The sequence below is a fragment of the Micromys minutus genome (assembly GCF_963924665.1).
Source record: "Micromys minutus genome assembly, chromosome: 8".
Lineage (NCBI taxonomy): Eukaryota > Metazoa > Chordata > Mammalia > Rodentia > Muridae > Micromys > Micromys minutus.
This window is the reverse complement of record NC_137977.1, coordinates 58,321,419-58,343,704: the sequence shown is the minus strand read 5'-3', so window position 1 is coordinate 58,343,704 and position 22,286 is coordinate 58,321,419. Positions and strand designations below refer to the sequence as shown.

General features: G+C 41.8%; 1 protein-coding gene across 1 annotated transcript in view; it reads left to right on the top strand.

The window, feature by feature from the left end:
• The window catches only part of ME2 (malic enzyme 2), a 43,967-nt gene extending 22,100 nt beyond the window's left edge, over positions 1–21,867 (top strand). Inside the window, exons 8-16 of the mRNA XM_080920035.1 lie at positions 562–671; positions 764–861; positions 1,267–1,380; positions 3,889–4,003; positions 6,321–6,463; positions 12,175–12,277; positions 18,039–18,109; positions 18,928–19,026; positions 21,136–21,867. Of these exons, the coding sequence (XP_080776161.1) occupies positions 562–671; positions 764–861; positions 1,267–1,380; positions 3,889–4,003; positions 6,321–6,463; positions 12,175–12,277; positions 18,039–18,109; positions 18,928–19,026; positions 21,136–21,303 (1,021 nt within the window). The 3' untranslated portion in view covers positions 21,304–21,867. The remainder of the gene's footprint in view (positions 1–561; positions 672–763; positions 862–1,266; positions 1,381–3,888; positions 4,004–6,320; positions 6,464–12,174; positions 12,278–18,038; positions 18,110–18,927; positions 19,027–21,135) is intronic.
• Positions 21,868–22,286: the final 419 nt, after the last annotated feature.

Here is a 22,286-nt window from a genome sequence, read left to right as displayed (position 1 = left end):
ATGCAACTCCCTTTCAAGTCTTTTTGCTTTTTCTTTTCCTTGGTTTACTCGTCTGAGTCAGTCTCCCCTGTGTTCTTTAGACTGGCCTCACACCCATGGTCTTCCTGCCTTACCCTCTGTGGTCAGGATGCACATGTGTGCCACCATGTCTGTAATGGCTTCTCTTTCACTACTGTTCCCAAGACAGACTCCACGGACAGTTGTTCCGTAGTCAGTGCATCTTCCTGTTATATTACCAAGTGCATCTATGTTGAGGTTTGCCCTTTAATTTGCAGAAAGTGTCCCTTTTGGGGGTCACTTAGTGCTCATATGCACTGGACACCTTGCTGGGCCTCTGGAGATAGTTCATACAGGGAATGGCCACAGGCTCATCGGTTCTTGTGTGTCCTTGAAGTAACAAGGCGTCTGCAGTTTGGCTCTAAGCTTCCACAAGCTCTGAAACTCATGGCCTTGAGCTGGGACGATAACTTACGTTCAGATCCTAGTAATAGAAACAGTACCTAGGAAATCTGTTTAGTAGTGATGCTTTCAAGAAAGTTATTAAGACTTTGCTGTTTCTAGATACGGCCGGAACACGCTCATTCAGTTTGAAGATTTTGGAAATCATAATGCATTCAGGTTCTTAAAAAAATACCAACAAAAATACTGTACCTTCAATGATGACATTCAAGGTAAAGCTAAAATGAAAGGCTTTTTCCCACTTTTTAAGCATTTATAATGCGTTTTGTTTGTTTCCTTTTTAAAATGTTGGGTTTTCCTATAGGGACAGCTGCAGTTGCTTTGTCTGGTCTTCTTTCGGCCCAAAGAGTTATTAATAAACCAATCTCAGAACACAAAATCTTATTTCTTGGAGCAGGAGAGGTAAGTTTTTAAGCCTTTTTACAATTTAAAACAAATAGTTTGTTTTCTTTTTTAAATTAAGATTAGCTAGGGGTGGCAGAGCAAGCCTTTCATCCTAGTGCACTTGGGAGGCAGAGGTGAGTTTGAGGCAACCTGGTCTCCAGAGTGGGTTCCAGAACAGCCAGGGCTATATAAAGAGCCTGAAAAGAAAGTAAGACAGCATCATATTGGTACTTATTGAAAATCACACGGAATTTAGAATTCACTAAAAATGGTGTAAGAATCATGACCTCTTTTAAAATAAGTAATTTGTGTTCAGAGGGACTGACAGAGAATCTATTTACATATGATTTCTACAGGGAGAACAAAGCAATTGGGTGTCACCTCATAATCTAGTCTTGATTTTTAAATGTGTTTACTGGGCAGGCTGCACTTGGAATTGCGAATCTCATAGTCATATCAATGATGGAAAATGGTCTCTCAGAAGAGGAAGCACAGAGAAAGATCTGGATGTTTGACAAGAATGGCTTGCTAGTTAAGGTAAGGCAGAGCCTGGAGAAGCTGCAGGGCCTCTGGCTGTGGTGTTGGAGCTGGGCGTTGACAGTACCGTCTCTTACTGTCCTACCCGTCACTGACTGCCTCAGTGTGCAGGACCTGGTCCTCCACTGTGTCACCGGCACAGATCATCCTGCCTGGCTGGCTGCCCTGCTCTCCTTTTTGTTGCCGTGATAAAATGACCCTGAGCAAAGCAAATACAGGGTAGGGGGAGGGGCTAACGGCTTATAACTGTGACTATAACTTTACTATGGGGCGGTCAAGACAACCTGGAACTGACACTCCACAGGCCAGAGCAGAGAGAGAAGGCATGTGTGCTCGCTGTCGGCCTGCTTTCCTTACTCTGTCAAGGCCTAGCTTGTGAAGTGGAGGGTTTCCATCCAGCCTTAATTAAGACAATCTAGACAATCCCCCTCACACACACACTCTTCACACACATGTGTCTAACTTCTCTAGGCATGCTCAAAGGCCAACCTGGTCTAAACAATTCCTCACTTAGACTTTTATCTAGTGATTTAAGGTTGTTTGTGAAATTGGCAGTTACAGATACACTGTCTTTTTTTTTATAGAGACTCTTAGTTCACGCTTAAATTATAATCTGCTTGCTGCCAGCTACCAGACATACTCTCTAGCGTTGTTCTCAGGCTTTTAGGATATGAAATAGTTATTATGCCTGATTGTATTTGACTCTTTTCAATGAAAACATTTTGTGGTACTGGGGATTGATCCCAAGGCTTTATATGCATGATACTCAAACATAAACATCCTACCATTGGGCTATACCCCTTAAACTAAGTTTTGAATTGGAATTCAACATCCTGCATAAACTATTAGCAATGCAGCTGTTTCATATTTGAGCAGAAACCCCTAAGTGTTATAATGTTGTTTAAGTCCTAATCCCCAGTGTCAGTCATGTATAATGAAGACCTTCCCTGGGTGAGTTTTGCACCCCCTGAGCCTACCTGCATTCCTTTGCATTTTGACTACTAAGGATTTCCATAGGACCTATATTACATATGTATTTCCATTTATCCAGTATGCACTGCTGTTTGAGTTTCCCATGTCTAGACTATAATATAATGACAGGACATCTCCTTCCCATTTACATGCATTATGCATGCTATCTCCACGTATGTAGAGTCCTGGCTCTTTTCATATCAGTAACCAGACATTGGGATAACATCAAATGTACTGTTCCCGTTAGTCCTGTCAAAACTCATGTCCCTAGGCAGGGAGGCTGAGGGGTAGGAGTGGACATTGCATTTTTATTTCGTTTTTGTTTTTCTTATAAAAATTTTTTAGCTCCTGTTTTTTTTTCTTACAAAATTTTATAATCACAGAAACAAGTTTTAAATGATCATAGAAGGGAGGAGAGATGGCTCACCAGTTAAGAGCACTTGTTGCAGAGACTTTTTTTTTTTGGATGAGCAGAGATTTTTGCCTTTTCAAAATCATTAGTTTCAAAGAGATGGAGGCAGAATCTAAGTCTAAGCTTGTTGCCTGAGTATGAAGCCCAGACTCTGAATCATGAAGCTGCCCCCACGGTGCTATGGCTGAAGTGTCTGTCAGCATATGTAGAAGGGAAGGGCTGTAAATGGAGGGGAGTATGTCTCTGCTGGCATACAGCTCAGACCTTCACTTTGTGGTGCTGGTTTTCGTCAAGCGTCTGGGTATAAAATGACTACAACCTTGGTGGTGGTTACAGCAGCTTCCCCCACAGCTGGGATCCCTGTCCCCTCCAGCCTCAGAGCATGTCTTTGTTTTGCTCTTTAGAATGTACAGGCAGTTTGGCATGTGGGTCTAGGGCTCCCAAATCTCTTCTAGTGATCCTAAACCTGTTGTCCTTTTGAAGACACCGAGCGTTCCCCACTAAATCCCTACTCTGTAAGGTTGTGATCCCAACGCAGTGTAAGACGCCAGTGTTCTAATAGCCTTAACCTCCTTTAATTGGAGATGGGGCGGTGGGGCAGGGCTTTAACTATGAAGTGAGCTTTAGACCAGCAGAGACTAGGTCCCCTAAGACCATCTCTTAAAGGGGGAAGGGAGTTGGGGAGTTTTTTTTTTTAAAGTAAAGCATTTGACTACTATGTTCAAGCCCTCGGGTTCTATTCCTAATACCAAAAGGCCATTTTGATGTGGCTGTTCATAAGTTTGTTAGACTGCAGTCTTTACGTATGTTGGGCAAATTTATAATATTTGCTATATTGCTATATCACATTTCTAAAATACTAGAGATTCTTAATTGTAGATGTGGAATTTAGGAGGACATCATAGAGGGAATGAGTTTTTGAAACACTGCAATGTTTCGGGATGTAATTAATCTGATGAACTGTTTTTTAATTCTGTGAAGTTAGAATTAGCATCAGGTCAAAGAAAAAAGTAAATGAAAAGGCATTTGTGCTATAAGGACAAAATACATCTAATTGATAATTCATATGTTCAGTTTATCTTTAACATACAGTTACTGATTCTGTACTTTATGAAAACACTCAGGGGCGGACCGCTAACATAGACAGCAACCAGGAACCATACGCTCACGCGGCTCCAGAGAGCATCCCTGCAACGTTTGAAGACGCAGTAAACAAACTTAAGCCTTCAGTTATAATTGGTAAGTGAAGTTGTTTATACGTAACTGTTATTTCATTGTCAGCCATAACTAGCATGTGGGATTACTAAAGTAAGTTGCTGTATTTTGTTTGCCTTGCCTTCAGCATCTGCAGGTGGTCTCTCAGTGTTATAGGGTACTGGTGCCAAGGCCCACTGGACACACCCAAACCTGCTGCACCTAAATCTTGTATGTTAAAGTGTGTGGGACGTATGCATAACCTGTGCATATCCTGCTGTGTACTTGAGCGCACCTCTAGTGACTTTTGCTGTGTGAATGCTGTGTAAATGGTTCTTCAGCTGTGTTATTAGGGAATGATACAAAAAGACCTGCACATGCTCAGTACATACACTGCTTTATTTCCTTCTGTATTGTTGCCCTGTATTGAAAATGTGCTCATATTGAATCTGTACAGAACCTCACAGATAAAGAGGATGACTCAAAATATTTGGCTTCTCCACAGAAAGGTTTTAAGGGACAGAATTCCATCCTAGGCTTGGGGTTGCACACTTGTAGTCTCAACACTGTAGAGACTAAGGCAAGATTTTAAATTCAGGGCCAGTTTGGGCTACAAAGTGAAACATCTAAGGTTCTGGAAATGGGGCCAGCAAGATGGCTCAGCAGGTAAAGGTGCTTGCTGCTGGACTTTTTGATGTGAGTTGAGTCCCTAGTGTCTACACAGCAGGAGCAGAGCCTTCCCCACAAATTGTCCTCCCCACATGTTCTCCGTGGCAAGGCCCCCAGACTTACACATGGAGACACTAAGTAGGGAAAGTAATTTAAAAACTACATTTTAACTTTAACTAAAAACAAAACTGAGGCTGTGTTACTTTCCTGTAAACTGGCTTTGAACATCTGGGCTCCGGTGTTTGTCCTGCCTGAGTCTACCAAGTTGCTTGGACTACAAGCCCGGCTTTTATGGTGTTTTGCTTTTAGAGTTGTTGTGACTGTTAAACTCAACTTTAAAAGGCCAAGGTCATTTGACAGACTATACCAGGAAAATCCAGTGCAGAGTGAGAATTTCAAAGTGGAAACTTTCCATGTGTTTTGTGAGGCACTTGTTGCTGACATCTGTGCTGACACAGCCGAGTTCTTAGTAGCACAGATGCAGGGCTATTTGATTCTCTGTAGCTGTAGGTTTGAGTTCACAGCCATGGGATTTTAGTAATCTTGTAGGAACTCTGTTTAATGTTTAGCTATAAAATCTTCCTGTAGGAACTCTTCACAAGGAGATCCTATGCTCAGAAAAATAGGTCTGTGTTTTTTTCATACACACACACATCAAGAAGATCCTAAAGGGTTTTCTACATCACTTCTCTTAAAACTCGGTGTGGAAAGCTGAGAATGTAGTCACTCATTTGTTTATCTCCAGGGGAGCAAGGAAACAGAAAGAAAGTGAGGGGCTGCTCTCAGCCAAGGCCTCATTTAGCTACCTCCAGATCCCACCAAGGCCTGAGTGTTCTCCCTTCACACAGATCTTCCATAACCCTGTAACATTTGTCTAACAACTTGCTGAAGAAAAAATTCTCATGTTCTCCTTTGCCACTATGGTCTGTCTGCATTACTGTATTTTCTTTCTTAGTGCTAGAGACCAAACCTGTTTGCTTGGCAAGTGATCTGCCATTTAGCTACATTCCGTATCCCTACATTAAGTGTTTCTGTGTTTGTTGAGCAGAGTCTCAGTATGTAGACCACACTGGCCCATACTCAGAGCTTGCCTACCTCTGCCTCCTGAGTGCTGCAGTTAAAGTGTGCACTACCACACCTGGTCCTCTGTTACGTTTCTACCTAGTGGTCTAATTTAGTGTCTGGGACTGGTAACTTAATCAAGGTAAGTCAGCTGCATCAAAAATTGATTGGTTTAGTCATAACAGTCCTCTGACCACTTAAGAATTTAAGAATATCACTTAAGAGTTCCCAACTGTAGTCAGGATGCTAAGTATATATAATATTTCCATTACCAGATGAAACTGAAACTCTATAATGAATATCGTGGCATTCTCTCAGCCCTGGCAGCTGAGGTCGGATCTATCTCTCTCTCTCTCTCTCTCTCTCTCTCTCTCTCTCTCTGGTTTTCTTAGAATTTACTGTGTGTGTTAGATAATAAAAATGTAAGTAAAAACTTTCAGCGTTTCATTGTTTTCCTTTGAACATCTGAAGCTGTGTTCCCATAGTATTCTCTCAGCAATACAAAATCTATCTTTGTAATGATACCTGTGGTTTTGTTATGGTAAATGTTTTGTAGAAACACTGTTAGTAAGAACCAGTTTGTTATATCTGTGCTGAAGTTTTTTTTTTTTTTTTCCTTTATCTATTGCAGGAGTGGCAGGTGCTGGCCCACTTTTTACTCCTGGTGTGATCAAAGCCATGGCCTCTATCAATGAGAGGCCTATAATATTTGCTTTAAGTAATCCTACAGCACAGGCCGAGTGCACAGCGGAAGAAGCATACACACTTACAGAGGTATTACCAGTGAGAATCATGCAAGTTGGTTATGTCTCATTGGCTTGTTAGTTGCACGTTCCTAACACTCAGTTCGTGTTTGAGTGCAAATGGCAGTGGGTCACCGAGTCTGAAATAAATGTGTCAGTTCTGAGAGAAGTTCCTGAACGTGGGCTCCTGCTTACTTGCACTCCCAGCTCTGTGCTTTGCCTCGAATGCTTCTCTCTCTATTTTGAAACCAAATATGCTTTTTCTCTAAATTATTATTAGATAAAAACTATTCATTTAGATTTGCCCACATTTACAGTTTGTTTGCTTGCTTGCTTCTTTGTTTTTCTATGACCATCCCTCCTGCCTGGCTGCTTCCATCTGGGATAGTTTTCCTTCTCCCAGAACACTTCCTTAAGTATAGGTCTGAAGAAATCTCTTGATAGTATATTTCACCTTTATTTTGAAGGGCATTTTCACCCCAGTTGGAATTAACAACTGGAAATTGCTGTATTTTGGTACTTTAAAAAATAGTTTGTTGTTTCTGCATTGTGTCTTGATGGCAATCCTTTGGTTTGGACCCACGGATGGTTTCTTTGTTAGTTCTCCCTGGAGGTTAGCGTACTCCTGAGTCAACAGTTGATGCTGTTTGACAGTTGAGTGCTGAGGTTTGATTTGGCCGTGTTCTCTCTTGTGAGACTCACTTGCCAGTGTTGAGCACTTGCATTTCTGCGTGTGCTGCCCACTTAGCTCTGCTCAGGTCTGACTGTCCCCGTCCTTTCACGTGGCAGTCACTTTCTTACTCTGTTGATCTGTCCTTGGGTTCTTGGTTTCAGTTCTTATACATTTTCCAGTCATAAAAATTCAAAATAATCAGAAATTCTGCTTTCTTGCCCTTATTTTATAAACGATCCTTTTACTTGTCTCCGACCTCTTTGCCATCAGCTTTTGCCTTTGCTAGCACTAGCTTTCATTTTGTTTTTAAACCAATGGCTGTCTGCAGTGGATTTTTACTTTCACCCAGACTGGTAGCAAGTCAGTGCTTTGGGGCCTTTGGCACTGTTGTAGAGCATTTCAGCTGCAGACAGTAGCTGCTGTGCCGTTAGGTAGTGGGGTTCCCCTAGTGCTCTGCAGGATGGCGTTTTAGCCTCCACTCTCTACTGCGTAATGACTTCCTGCATTCTTGGGTCATCAGAGTGACTTTAAGAATTGGGAGCTTTTGGATTTTGTTTTGTGTAATGAACCTACAATCTTGCAGATACACACATTTAGGCAAGCAAGCTACGACTAAGCTATATTCCTCGGCCCTAGGAAGTGAGTTTTACAGTTCTGTTAACCAGATGTGTCAAATTCTCATTTACTATCTCGAATATGTGAATATTCATGAATATAATTGTTGGGTTATGCTCTTGAGAATAAAGAATGTAGTTAAGTCTTTAATATTCTCACCACTAATAAGTCACCGGCAATCTTGTTTCTTTCACATATCCTCAGATGAGTGTAAAGATCTTAGATACCAATTGTAGACTTGTCAGAAGTTAAGTCTTAAATAATACAGGTGCTAGTAAGATGGCTTAGCGGGGAAAGGCTTCTGTCCTGGCCCTGACAACCTTGTTCAGCTTCTAGAATCCTTATGGTGGAAGGACAGAACTGACTCCCACAAGTTGTCCTCAGCATGTGTGCCCTGGCAGGAGTTTGTACACCCCCCTCTAGTAAACACGTAAGTGATTAAAATGTATAGTTATGGAGCTGTGGATTTAGCTCCATGGCAGAGTGCTTGACCCTGGGCTCGGGCCTCAGCTCCAGGGGAAAAATTAAAAACAAAACAAAACAAAAAAAAACCCCAAAAAACCAGCAACAACAACAAAACAAAATGTATAATAATAAATAGTACTGTACCATATTTAAAATTTGAAAATACTTTTATTTATTCTGTGTATGAGTGTGGGCACACATGCCACACAACACATTGTATATGTGTTGGTCAGAGGACAACTTAGGGGAACCACTTTTCTTTATCAAACCCAGGTCGTCCGGCTTGGCAGCAGGCACAGTGACCACCTGCCCTCCCGCTGCCCCTCCAGTTGTACCCTCTACCCTAACTTTCAGTTTTCTTCTGAATATCCTTTTCCCTTTGTGGATTTGTTCTTTGTTTGAAACAAAGCCTTGCTGTCTGTAGCCCAGGCTTGACACACAGTATCCTCCTGCTTTCTCAGCAGGAGATCATAGGACTGCACCAACCACCATATCTACTGTTGACACTTTTTGTCTTTTTATTTAGTTTTGGGAATATGTGAATTCTGTTAAAGTTTCTGATTGTAACACTCTCACTTTCTGTAAATCCATTTTAGTACTACCTTAGTAATGAGTTTTAATTAGTCGGTTGCTGGTTTGTGTGTCTGAATGCTGCTAGGTGAAGTGGGTAGCGGGTTGTAAGTTACTTGGGGCTTGGGTGAATGTCTCTTACTTGGGCCTTTACTTCTCCACTGACTGTTAGGCTGGGTTTGATCATCGTGACTCACTTAGCTTAGTCAGGTGAGGTCCAGAGTTCCACCCTGTCCTCACCCTTTCCAGCTGGTCAGCTCTTTGGGTGTAGATCTGCCCCGAGGTATTTCTTAACGGCCTCTGTGGTTTGTGCTCCCTGAATTAAGTTCCAAAGTTCTGCTGCTAGAGATCTCAGCCACACCTTTGCTTCCTGGGTCACTGTGGGTCTCAGGAGCCTTCCTCCTCCTGTCTCCCAGCCCTAAATAGCATTGCTGCGGTGACATCCTGCTTCTTGTAATCCTCTGTAAGGAACATTTCTTAGTCCTTACTCCTTACTTTCACCAGAGGGGGCATGACTGTGGTTTTGGATCTACCAGTTTGTTGGGTGTATTTTACCTAGTTTATAAGGGTAAAATGTTGATGACTGTTGTTCTCCAAATCAAGCCTTTCTCTTGCACAATGAATATAAGGCTCAGGTCCAATATATCACTAGTTCTGACATTTGCAAATAAAATTATATACAACTGCATATACACACATATATTTGCATGTGTGTAGACATGTGTATATATATATATATATATATACACACTTACATATATATGTGTAATGTTTTATAAAGTAGTAAATATTGCTCAGGTATTTGAGAACTTTATTTCTGAATATTATTGTGATGAATAATATTGAACTAAATAGATACCTTTGGAAGGAACAAAATTCTCCAAGGAGAATAGTTTGATAAATTGTAATCAATCAGTTTTAACTGCAGATTTTAGGCTAGGGGTGTGGCTTAGCGGTAAAGGTACTTACCAAGACTAGTGTTCTGAATTCAGTCTGCAGATTCCATATGGAAAAAAAGAACTGCCATAGGTCACCCATTTTACCTTAACATGTAAACAAGCACACGGTGTGAACAGACTTAGGATGTGCACCCCTTCACAGTTTGGAAACTTTGAAGGTCTTACCAGAATAAAAAAAAAAGCATGGAGTCGTTGAATCATAGCTTATAAATTCCTTCTCCCTGTCATACAAAACGATGATGTTGAGTTTTGTATTCACCGTTTAAGGTTTTAGTGCCCCTCTGTTAAGAAAAGACTTGCTCTAACACCCTCTGCTGCTCAGGGAGAAAACACTTTCAGAGTTGTTCAGGCTGCCCTTGACCCCTGTTATCTTCTGCCTCAGCCTCCTGAACAAGCGGGGTTGTGGGAGGAGACTGAATAATGTCTCAGTAGCCAGTTAGCCCTGGACTGCAGAAGGGGATTGCTGCTGTCATGAGGGGCAGCTACTAACTGTAGAGTGGGTGGGAGTGACTGAGCGTGTGGAATTGTGTCCGAGATGCTTTCTGAGCCTTTCGCTTAGTTAGCTTGCTCCCACACTTACACTTTGTGCCTTTGAATTTGTACTGTTCTGAAATTGTGTCACTAAAGTAACACAATATAACATAGTGCTTTAGATTGCTTGGCATTTATTATGAAGTCTATAAGGCCTTAGGGACATAGCTCAGTTGGTAGGATGCTTACTTATCATGCACAAAGCCTCATGGAGGCAAACTATTGAATGTTCTAGAGTAGTGGCAATATGTCTATCCATGCGTATTAAGGCATTTCAGTTTTCTGCAAATCATTTTTAACCTAATTTAATTGGGTATTTAAATGTTACTTAGCATTAACTGTTTTTAAACATTTCAAGATAAATTACCCTGTTCTTTTTTTTATTAAGTTATTTTACTTATTTATATTCCAAATGTTGTCCTCCCTTCTTGGTCCCCCCTCTCCTAGCTCTTCACCCCTTTCCCTTCCCCCACCTCTGAGAGTGTGCTCCCCTACCACCACCACCCCTACCTCACCCCATTAGTATCCCCCTTCCCAGGGCATCAGGTTTCCACAGGATTAGGCTCATCCTCTCCCACTGAGACCTGACAAGGCAGTCCTCTGATACACATATGTCTGGGGCCATGATGAACCAGCCTATATTTGCTCCTTGGTTGGTGGCTTAGTCTCTGGGAGCTCTGAGGGGTCTGGGTTAGTTGCCACTGTTGTTCTTCCTGTGGGGTTGCCATCCCTTTCAGCTCCTTCAGTCCTTCCCCTAACTCTCCCATAGCAGTCCCTGACCTCAATCCAGTGATTGGCTTTAAGTTTCTGCATCTGTCTCAGTCAGCTGCTGGTAGAGCCTCTAAAGGACAGCCATGCTAGCCCCCTGTCTGCAAGCACAACATGGTGCTTGGAGTTTGGTACCTGCGCATCGGATGGATCCGAAGTTGGGCCGGTCACTAGGTGGCCTTTCTTTCAGTCTCTGTTCCATTTTTGTCTCTGAGTTTCCTTTAGACAATAAAAATTCTGGGTCAAATTTGAAGATGGGTGGGTGGCCAACTTCCTCATATCTATCTACTGGAGGTGGTCTCTTCAGATTTTATCTCCCCACTGTTGGTTATTTGGGCTCATGTCATCCCCATTGAGTCCTGGGAGCCTCTCACATCCCAGGTCTCTGGGACTTTCTAGAGGTTCCCCTGCCTCCACTGTCCCCTGTAAGTTTGTTTTTGATTTTTGATTTTGGTGAGGCAAAGGGAATAATAATATAAAGTTTTTATGACTTAAACTTACAATCCTGTTCAATTGCAAGAGCATCCGATTATCCTAGAAACGCCGATGGCTCCACTGGCGTCACAGAGCTCTGTATGTGTGTACATATAATTGCATAAAGAAAAAAATACGGAGAGGTACTTGCCTTCACAAGGCAGCGTGGCAAGTTTGTTCTGTGACGGTAGTGTAATTATATCATCTGCCATGTAATAAACCGTGGAGGGACACCATGGCAAAACAGGAAAACTGTTGGATTCAGATTTATAAAAACTTGGATTCACCGACTTGATAGATTCCTAATTTCTGCTTCATTTAAGGTCTTTAGGAAAGGTAAATGAACTGCACACCACATATAAAGCACCCAACACAGAGCTAGCTGAACAGATGTTCCATATATGGTTGCAAATTATTTTTACTATTTTTCACTTCACTTACAAGGTTCACATCACTGATGAGTCTTTATTATTTGAAATTCTATTTATTAACAGTTTTACTTTTATAAAGGGAATAGATGTGTTAAGGATTAAAGAGAGCCTCTTTTAATAAAAGAATTTAAAGGATTTTTATGTAGTAAATTATTTCTTGTTTCCAGGTTACTTAGTTGTCTAATGTAAGACTTAATCTTTTATGAATTGTCCTGAATAAGTGGCCAGAAAGAATTGAGATCATTTGTCATTACAGGGCAGGTGTTTGTTTGCCAGTGGCAGCCCGTTTGAGCCAGTGAAACTCCAAGATGGACGAGTCTTCACTCCAGGCCAAGGGAACAATGCGTATATTTTCCCAGGTAAATGCCATCATTACAGATGTTATAGGTCCGTCGTTAATTGCATACAGATATTCCAGAGGGCTGTCTTAAGCACCAGTGGCTTTTCCAGCGAAGCTGCTTCAATTCCCAGCGCGCCCACATGGTGGCTCCAGTTCCAGGGAAGCTGGTGGCTTTGCCTGATTTTTGTCAGCCTTGTGTAAAAGTACCGCAGAGTAGTACGCCCTGACAGAGTGTCCAGAGCACACAAAGTAATAAAATCATGTTCATGGAATTCTTCACATGTGTGTATGAACGTGTGCACAGAGGCAGAGGAGGACATCCGTGTCCTTGAGGTGTGGTTAAGAGCATTGACTGTTCTTCCAGAGGTCCTGAATTCAAATCCCAGTAACCACATGGTGGCTCACAACCATCTGTAATGAGATCTGATGCCCTCTTCTGGTGTGTCTGACAGCTACAGTGTACTCATACATAAAGTAAATCTTTTTTAAAAAGAACATGTGAAACCACTTGTGGCCATACCCATGATTCTAGCACTTGGAGGCTGAGGCAAAAGAGTTACCATAAATTTGAGACCTGTCTAGGCTACTCAGCAAGTGCAGGTCAGCCAGGATTGCATGGCAAGACCTCCTCTCCAGAAAAACAAAAGACTGTGAAAACGTAAGTTTGCAAACCTCAAGGATCTTCCTTATGTTCTCTCAGTGGGTTGTTTGAGTGAAATTTGTAAAGTCATTGTCCTCAGACCTTTGAGGCCTTTTCTCCATTCACTTTTGTTAGGCCCATGGTGCTGATGGGAAATCTGAAGTCAGGACTGGTTCGTCTACTTCTATCATAGAGGTTTTCTCTCTCACAGTCTTTGCAGTTTTCCTTCCAGTGGATGATGGTTGCTGGGCTGGGTCTGGGGTGGTTTGTCATTTGTCATACCCGTGTGTGGGTGACGGACTTTTACTTGCTCTCTCCTCTCATTTCCCTTGCTAATCATTTTCTGTATGAAGCTTACATATGTTGCTCATAGTTGAATCCCTGTATTGTCTCTGACCGTGGTTCTCACTTCTACCTCCTTTTAATGTTCTGTAATAGCGAAGCTTCTGTGGCCGCTCTCCACTTAGCCTCCGGTGGGCAGTCTGAGTGTTAGTACTTTACTGCATGTCCAGGGGTTTTTAAGGCACATCAGTCTTTTTCATCCTAACACTATAACTACTTAGTGTGTTCATCAGTTTGTGCAACTTTAAATTCTTTTTGTTCTCAGTACCGTATTCTAGAATTACTTTCTCATATCTTCTTTTTTATTTTTAAAGTTAAGGATTCTTTTTCTCTGTCATTGGAATATTTTGTCCTTTGTGTTTGTTTCATAACTTTATGTTGATTCTCCGTTGCCTTTTAAATTGTTTTACTTTTTTCATTTTCGATGCTGAGGATTGAACCAAGAACCTCATGCATAATAGGCTAGTGCTCTACCACTAAGCTACACTCCGGTCCATTAGAAAGAAAGGCCACACTGAACAGAATCGGGATCTAGTGTGAACTCCTTTGCCACATATGTCTCTGCTTCCTAAAGGTCTGGCAGCAGGCTCTGGATAAGTCATAAGTAGTGCAGGGCATAGGCAAGTAAGTACGTTGTCAGACTGCCACAGTAAACAAGGTGTTTGTTTTGCTTCTGACCATCTAGGCCTCTTGTATGCACTGCCCCCTTCTCTTCATGTTATTTTGGTTGTCTCTTGAGACCTAGCATCTGTAAAGACTCTTGCACCATCAGTGATGTCTTTGTAGCGTTTGGGTTTTACATTGCCCTATACAGTCCTGTTTTTACAGCGTAAAGTATTGAGAGCAATGAAGAGAATACTTGCTAATTTTGATAAAGCCATTTTTACATTCAGAGGTGACTTTTTAAAAAATGTATTTAGTTTATTATTATATGAATATTTTGCCTGCATGTATATGTGTGCAACATATGTATACCAGGTGCTCATGGAGGTCAGAAGAACATGTCACATATCCTGAGTGGGTGCTGGAAATTGAACACAGATTCCCTGCCAGAGCAGCCAGTGATCTTGACTGCCGTCCATCTCCCCAGCCCTCATACTTGACTCTTAGGAAGTTTGGCAGTTGATCATTTGTATATATCGCATGTTTAAATCCTGGCTTTATGAGAGAAAGCCCTGTGAATAGACAAGGTGAAAGTAAAGGCGGACCCACCAATAGGAGATCGTCTGAAAGTCTTAACAAAAGAAATCGGAAACTTCAGGCTGTGGTATTATCTGAATTGCAATTTCTACCACTCACAGCTGGATAAAGATTTCTAGTTCAAGGCTGAGTATAATGGCCTCCCCAATAATCTCAGCACTTGGGAGCCTGGGCCAGGAGGAGTATGAGTTCAAAGCCCTTATACATGTTAAGAAAACAGAGGCTGCCGAACATGTTTATTTCTTTTGCACAAGGCCCAGGTCCAGCTCCCAGTACCCACATGACAGCACACATGTATTACTCTAGTTCCAGGGAATTCAGTGCCGTCTTCTGGTCTCGGAGTGCACCAGGCACACACATGGTACACACGCCATATATGCAGGCAGAACAGTCATGCACAGAAAATAAAAATAAGCAAGTTTTAAAAGACAGACGGAGAACGAGGAATAGATAGCCTTCAGAGATTGGAAGCCAGTAATGTACACACTGATAAGATGTGAGGTCCTAGGTCAAGATTAAAGAGCAGAGAACGTGCTGAAGAGGCTAGAGTTTGTAGTCCCTTAGCACTGATCAGGAAGTAAACAACTGAGGGACAAGTTACATCTGCCCTTGAGGAAAAATAGTATTGACATTTGTCCAGGTGTGACTCCTCCCCTTATGAGTGGCTACCCATCCTGGGCTGAAACCCTACAGGACTGCATCTGGGAATAGACTGTGGTCTGTAGCTGTGGCCTGTCTTCTCTGAAAACACAGCACTTGTTCTCAAGCTGGTTTTCTAGAGAAATGTACAAATGCCACTCTTGTTGAGAGGGAAAGAGGAGACTCAAGTCCAGCAAGCACTACCAGACAGGAAGACAGGTTCAGGTCTACATGGGTGACAGGTGCTTTAACACATGATTATTATTTCACAACAGTGAAATCCGAGCTTGAGAAGCCAAAACCACTAACTTCTGGAATTGAGTAACAATAGTAATCTAATGGGTGAATGAAGATTAGACCAAAGCAAGTAGCTGTAGGGCAGCACAGAAGAGATGGAAATGAAGCAGAGTCAACGTGGAAAGAAAGAAGTAAGGAAGAGCCAACAAGAAAGAGACTTTTAATTGCTAGTAAAGTCCTGGAAGATGGTGAGTGTAGAAATGAAGGAGAGGCAGCTTGTAGGCTGCATGGCTAAGATTGCCTTTCATTATGCCTCAGGAAAACCTCTGTGGGGTAGACCAGAAGTCCAGAACTCAGATCCTCACTTTGAGACTTCAGACAGCCCCAAGGAGAAACCACTAGTCCAGGTGTAGGAGCAACATTTGATTTCTCAGCACCAGTGAGGGAGAGGGAGTGATGTGTTCATGTTGCTTGTAGGAAATACTTGCCAGCCTAGAGTTCATTCCACAGTTCACAAGAGCTAAAGCAAAATGGAGACATTTTCGGAATTCAGAGAACTCTGCCTGCGTAGTGTGTGAAATGAAAGGACCGAAAGTGCTGTTCCTCAAGCCAATGGAAACAGTTCCCAGACGCTCGGGTGTGAAGGGAGGATAGGTAAAGGTATCTTGTAAACTTTCGGGGAAAACAGACAGAAAGGGTTTCTAGACACAAGTCATGCCACATGTCAGCAGATGGTAACATTCACAGCAGTGCTCCTTCAGGTAAAGAGACCTGATGGGCTATGAAGGATTCATACTGGCATGAAGATACATTTTAAGCTGATGGAATTTTTTTTATGAGGATATATGCTGTAAATTGAGAGTAATCACTAGAATACTACAAGAACTAATCATTTCCAGTCAGAGGATATTGGGGGATGAAATGCAATAATTAAAAAACAAAACAAAAGGAATTATACACTGGGCAAGACAACTCTCAAACACAGACTTAAGTGTCTTTGTTAAAGTGACGTAGACCACTAACAGAGAGTGGAGAAAGATATTAGAATAAAGAAGCTTTGGGGCCAAGAGAGATGGCTCAGCAGGTAATAACACTGACTGCTCTTCAGAGTTTTCATCTAACAAAAGTTGTAATATGGGTTTTTTAAAAGTTGATATCATAACAGATAAAGCAGTGTTTTTACAACAGGGCATCTTGGAAGAAAACAGGCCTGCAGGAAAAGTTTGAAGGAACTTATAGAGATGCTGTGTTTCAAAATGAGAGGATCTCAGGTTAGAAGCAGCAAAATTCTTGAAATAAAAGTGGATAGCAGAAAATTGTAAGAAAAAAATTGAGGAAGTCACTAAAGAGGACAGGAAATAGATAACAAAAAAGAATAAAGTCACATGTCACCTCCACAATTACAAGATCAGAAAATGGAAATTTCAGGACAAAAGGAAAGAAAGAAAAAAAAAACATACGGAAGAACATCAAAGACTTCACAAACATTTCTCAAAGGAAGGGCTCTCCTCTTAGTGTCAGATGCAGTGGGTTTGGAAACATACCCCAAGACACAGTGTTATAAAATCAGAGTCAAGGAGCTTCATGCTTCCAGGGATGAAAAGACAGATCCCAAACAGGAAGATCCTAGGCCAGGGCTGGAAGCTAGGAGATGGAGAGATCTGCAGGACACATGCCGAACTAAAATCAGAGCCCAGAGGAGCAGAAAGGGGGAAACATACATTCTCAGAACAACTGCAGAAAAATCTGTGCTGCGAGAAAGGGAAGGTAACAAAGCACTAGTTAACAAAGGGGTGTTAGTAATTGGAATCAAAGAAGCACGTCCCTGAATGACAGGGTGAAGAGTGAGCTGAGCAGTAAGAGCTGCTGCAGAGATTTATACCAGAAAATTCCCAGGATGCCAGAGTACAAGATCAGACAAGGAGAAGTTCCAGGATGAAATAATGTTAATTACTACAAAAGAAAGCAGTTAAGAGGGAAACAGAACATGAACTCTGGGGAAAAGAAAATTTATACACATAAGGGGGGTGGGGGGATAGTGCCAGTGTAGTGTCAGCTCTGCCTGGATTAAATAGTGTCCACAGGTCCTAATGTGAACGGTGGATGTAGATGGACCTGTTCTTCTGTCCCTGTTGGGTAGAGAGAAAGCTAGAAATAGCGAGAAGGCAGGATGCTTGTGTTGAACCAGGAAGAATTGCAAGTCTTTAAAGCTCAGAAATGTAAAGCAAGTTCTTAAAGACTCAGAAACAGTGAGATAATGCACCTAGGGACAGCTGCCTCGGTTGGAATCAGGGTCGAGGTGGATCAGGACAGGCTGGTCTCTTAAAGGTTAGTGAGTGCGCTCTCTCTCTCTCTCTCTCTCTCTCTCTCTCTCTCTCTCTCTCTCTCTCTCTCTCTCTCTCTCTGTGTGTGTGTGTGTGCGTTTCTGTCTGTTTGTCTATCTTGCTCTCATTTTTTTGGCACTGTAGACTGAAGTAGACCCTAACAAAAATTCATAAATATTTGCTATGTTGATAATTGTAAAAAAACAAACTTATTTCTAAAATGATCTTGTTAGTGGTAAGAAGTAGACATTGACAGAGATCATCTAATTCAGTATTGCTTTCTCTTGGGCAGTTGCGTTTGTAGTTTATTGCCGTGTGTTTTTTCTCAGTTTAGGAATTTAGTCCTTTATAGTTTGAAAAGTGACCTTAGGAAATGAACTGTGTCATATGTATTCTAGGTGTGGCTTTAGCTGTTATTCTCTGTGAAGCCCGACACATCAGTGACACTGTTTTCTTAGAAGCTGCAAAGGTAATGCTCTAAATACTGCTGATTTTATATAAAGTATGGATTGTAGAGGTAAACAGATCTTAAAACAAGGTGACTTAAATCCTTGGTTGAAAAAGAAGTTAGCAATCCATGACTTTGTCTACTTCTGCATTATGTTAATTTTTTAAAATTATAGCTTTTCAAGTGTGTAGAAGCTGCAAATTAGTTCGTATTTATAGCTGTACCTGTATCTCACACTCCCACGCTACCTGTGGCCTCGTGCCCTGTCATGAGGGTAATTCAGACGGCATAGATTGCATAGATTACAACAGATAAGATATAACCCTTCCCTCTGAATGGGGCACTGCACCTTTCAGACGGGATTCTGAAGAACTCACATGAGCAATAGTAATAAATTCTTGTCTGTTTTCTTCTGAGCTGCGGTTACCCCAGCTTCATGTGTGACGCAGGAGATACTATCAGATCTTTAGATCTGGTTACTTATTATTTAATGGTGAATTGTGTTGTTTTGGTTCTGGTGTATTTTGGTGGGGCCTTCTAGTTTTGTTTTCAGGGAAAGCTCTCACTGTGAAGTGCTGGCTAGCCTAGAATTCATAATGTAGGCAGGGTTGGCCTCAAACTCACAGGCTACCTGTTTTGCCTCTGGGTGCTGAAACTAAAGGTGTGTCGCACCATGCCTAGCCATGATGAGCAATTTAATTTATACATTGGTTTAGTGTAATCCTATTAAAAAAAAATGAAAATTCTGTTGTCTTTAATTTTTTTGTTTTTCCAATGTTTTGTCCATTTTACTGGATTCTTCTGTTTACATAAACATGTGATGCTGTTTTTCCTTTCAGGCCCTGACAACTCAATTGACAGATGATGAGTTAGCCCAAGGGAGGCTTTACCCATCGCTTGCTAACATTCAGGAAGTTTCTGCTAACATAGCTATTAAAGTAAGTGATATATGCCACTTTACATATGCCACTAATGACAATTTCTTGTCCAAGGAATACAAACATATTAGAAATAAGTTCCTAATATTTAGAAGGAAATTTTCTGTGGTTCACATTCTGCTGTTTTGTTTAAGAAGGGTGTGATGTAGCCCAGGCTAGTATGTTGTTTGTGACACAGTGAAGGAGACCTACCTATTCTAGGTTACTGTAGATTTGTGAGCTCGGCTTGTCGCACTCCTGGCTTGGGCAAGGGAGGGAATCTGCTGTGGCTTCAGAGGTTGACTTTCTTTTTAAAAGAAAAGGCTTGGGAAAAATCGCACAGCTCTACCCACAGGAGCTTGCCACCCAACCCCATTGTCCAGAGGCAGAAGAGTTTTGCATCAGGGCTGGACTGCCATGCTCATTAGCTTAATGCCCGTCTCCCTGCCTGCATGCATAACCAAACCCCTCTTGATCTGTTGCCGATTCAGCCTTTTTGTCCGTCTGTCTGTTGGGGAGAAATTGCCAGTGTGTGCCGCTCTATTCTTGGGTCTGTGGCTATTACAGATTAAACACAAGCTTATATTGACTGAGGCAGTACCGTATTGTTTTAGATGCCTGCTTTTTACCTGCACGCTGACAAAGTATCCCATCCTCCCTTGAGGAATCTCATCCCCTTTTGATTGGACCTTTTCTTTGTTCCTTCCTTTCCCCCCTCTACCCTCTGAGATTATTTTTATGTGTATAAGTGTTTTGTCTATACTTTATTGTGTAGACAATTGAATATACCACATGGTTGTAGTGGCCAGAAGAGGGTATCAGGCCTCCTGGAAATAGATTAACAGGCAGTTGTAAGTCACCCTGTAGGTGTTGGGAACTGAACCCAGGTCCTTGATAAGAGAGCAACCAGTACTCCTAACCACTGGACCAGCCCAGAATTTCAAGTCTTTGTTGTCTTACATTGTTATTTCAGTGGATAGGCCTGAGAAATTTATGAACTTTTAGTTTATTCAACTCTTGTTATGATTGAACTGATGGGGATTTTTGCATATTTTACATTTTAATCAAAATTGGAAAATTTTCTCTCCTTTATATTTAAGAGAAAAGCACTAAAAATATAAGATGGTTTAGAGTTTAACAGAGAAATAGGGTTTATCTCACTGGGTAACATATTTCAAACTGGAAAATGCATCGGAATTTCCTGGAATGCTCGGCAACAAAGGCCTTACAACAAAGCTTTGCTCATAAGAGGTTTTGTGTATTTGGGGCAGAGTCCAGAATTCCCACCCGATGCTGGTGCCTGTGATCTGAGGACCTTGATTAGCATTGGCATGCGCGATTTGTTGTTTCCTCTTGGAATGTCTGGAGGCTAAACACTTACCGGATGGATAGGCTGTAAGAAGGGGGAATTGTCTAGAGTCAAGAGCAGGAAGTTCCCAGCAAGAAGACTTGCATACACAGAGATTCACTCTGAAGGCAGTAGAAGCCCTTGAAGGATCCAGTCAGCCCTATGTACTTCAGAATACTGTGGCTGATTGCAGCTAACTTCCATACAGAAGTTCCTTTGTTCTGTTTGTTTTTTGAGACAGGGTTTCTCTATGGAGCCCTGGCTGTCCCAGAGCTCAATCTGTAGACCAGGCTGGCCTCGAACTCATAGAGATCTGTCTCTGCCTCCACAGTGCTGCGTTTAAAGGCATGTGCCGCCACCACCTGGCTGTCAAATATGTAGTTAAGATTGCATTTTGCTCTATGGGGCAGTTTTAATTAGAGTTAGAGTCTAAACAGCACAGCCCCTGTCAGCAGAGTTACAGGAATGGAGGTTGGCATATCACCTGCATGTACTAGAACTTAGATGTGCTTGTTGAATAAAGAAATACTTATCATTCTTCTCTGCGTCAGGAAAGGTGACCAGAACACATCAAAGCTACAGCTTTCATGAGATGATGGATAGTTTTTATTATCTTTCAAACTTGACACATTTTAAATAATTTGAAATGAGTCAAAATGATATTTTATGTTTTGGAAAAAGTAAAGTATAATTCATCTATATGTGTGTCTGTGTGTGGTAATGCTGTTGTATTTCTCTGAGAGCCATTGAGAGCCTGAACAGTAACACTGTTTCTTTTCCAGCTGGCGGAGTACCTGTACGCTAACAAGATGGCTTTCCGATACCCAGAACCTGAGGACAAGGCCAAATATGTGAAAGAAAGAATATGGCGGAGTAACTATGTCTCCCTGCTGCCGGATGTTTATGATTGGCCAGAGTCTTCCTTGAAGCCTCCCCACATAACCGAGTAGACGCTTTCCCTTGAGACCTTCCATGCTTCAGGGAGCCACTGTTTTTAGACAAAAAGATAATATTCTCTGAGTTACTGTGTTGTCTGTGGTTTATTCTTCCGTACCACTTGGCTTGGCATTTTTCCTGTGACTCTCATTTGGTTGGGGACAGACATGTTGAATATACTATAGTGCCCACAGTCCATTACTGGGAACGCTTCAGTTCCAGGGGGCTGCCTGGTGTGCTGTGCTTCGAGCTTGCCGCGGTATTGCTGTTACGTGAATGTATCTCTCACTCCTTCTGCTCCGTCCTCCATGCTGCGCATACAAGTACTAAATGTTGAGAAGAAGCCAAGTGTTCACCAGATCCCAAAGAAAACGTGGTAGCACTTAAAACTCTTCTTTTCTACTGCTTATTTTACTTTCTGCTCTGAAATCCCTTTGTAGTAGGCAGGTTTGCGGAAATACAAAACAAAACAAAAAAGATCCCAATTTCCTAGAACTAAGTCAGTGCTAACTAACATTACGGAAGAGTGGGAAGAGTCACTGCTGCCTTAGACAAACTGAACCGGCGTCCGCAAGTGTACAAACCACTTTTATTAATAAAAGTCATTCCTACATTTAATTGCTTCAGTTACATTATCTTACGAGCAAACAGACATGGAGGTGTGTTGATTATGACAGCACCGTCTGCACTCAGTTGAGGGAGTATCATCTAAGGTGCATGACGAATGTCACGTGGTTCGGAGGTTGTGTCTGAAGGGGTTAACTACAGTCGACCTTTTCCTTGTCTGTCACGTTCTTTATTGTGCAGTGGTTAGAGATTCTCTTAGCATACATTCCTTTGAATATTAGCAGTGATGTCTTTCTCTGCTGAGAATGGATAGTAGATTCCAACTTTAGTGGAGATAAATAAAGTAGAATTAGACCAGGAAATGCCTTCTTTTGTATTTTCAAGACAGGATCTCACTATGTAGCCCTGGCTGTCCTGGAACTCACTCTGT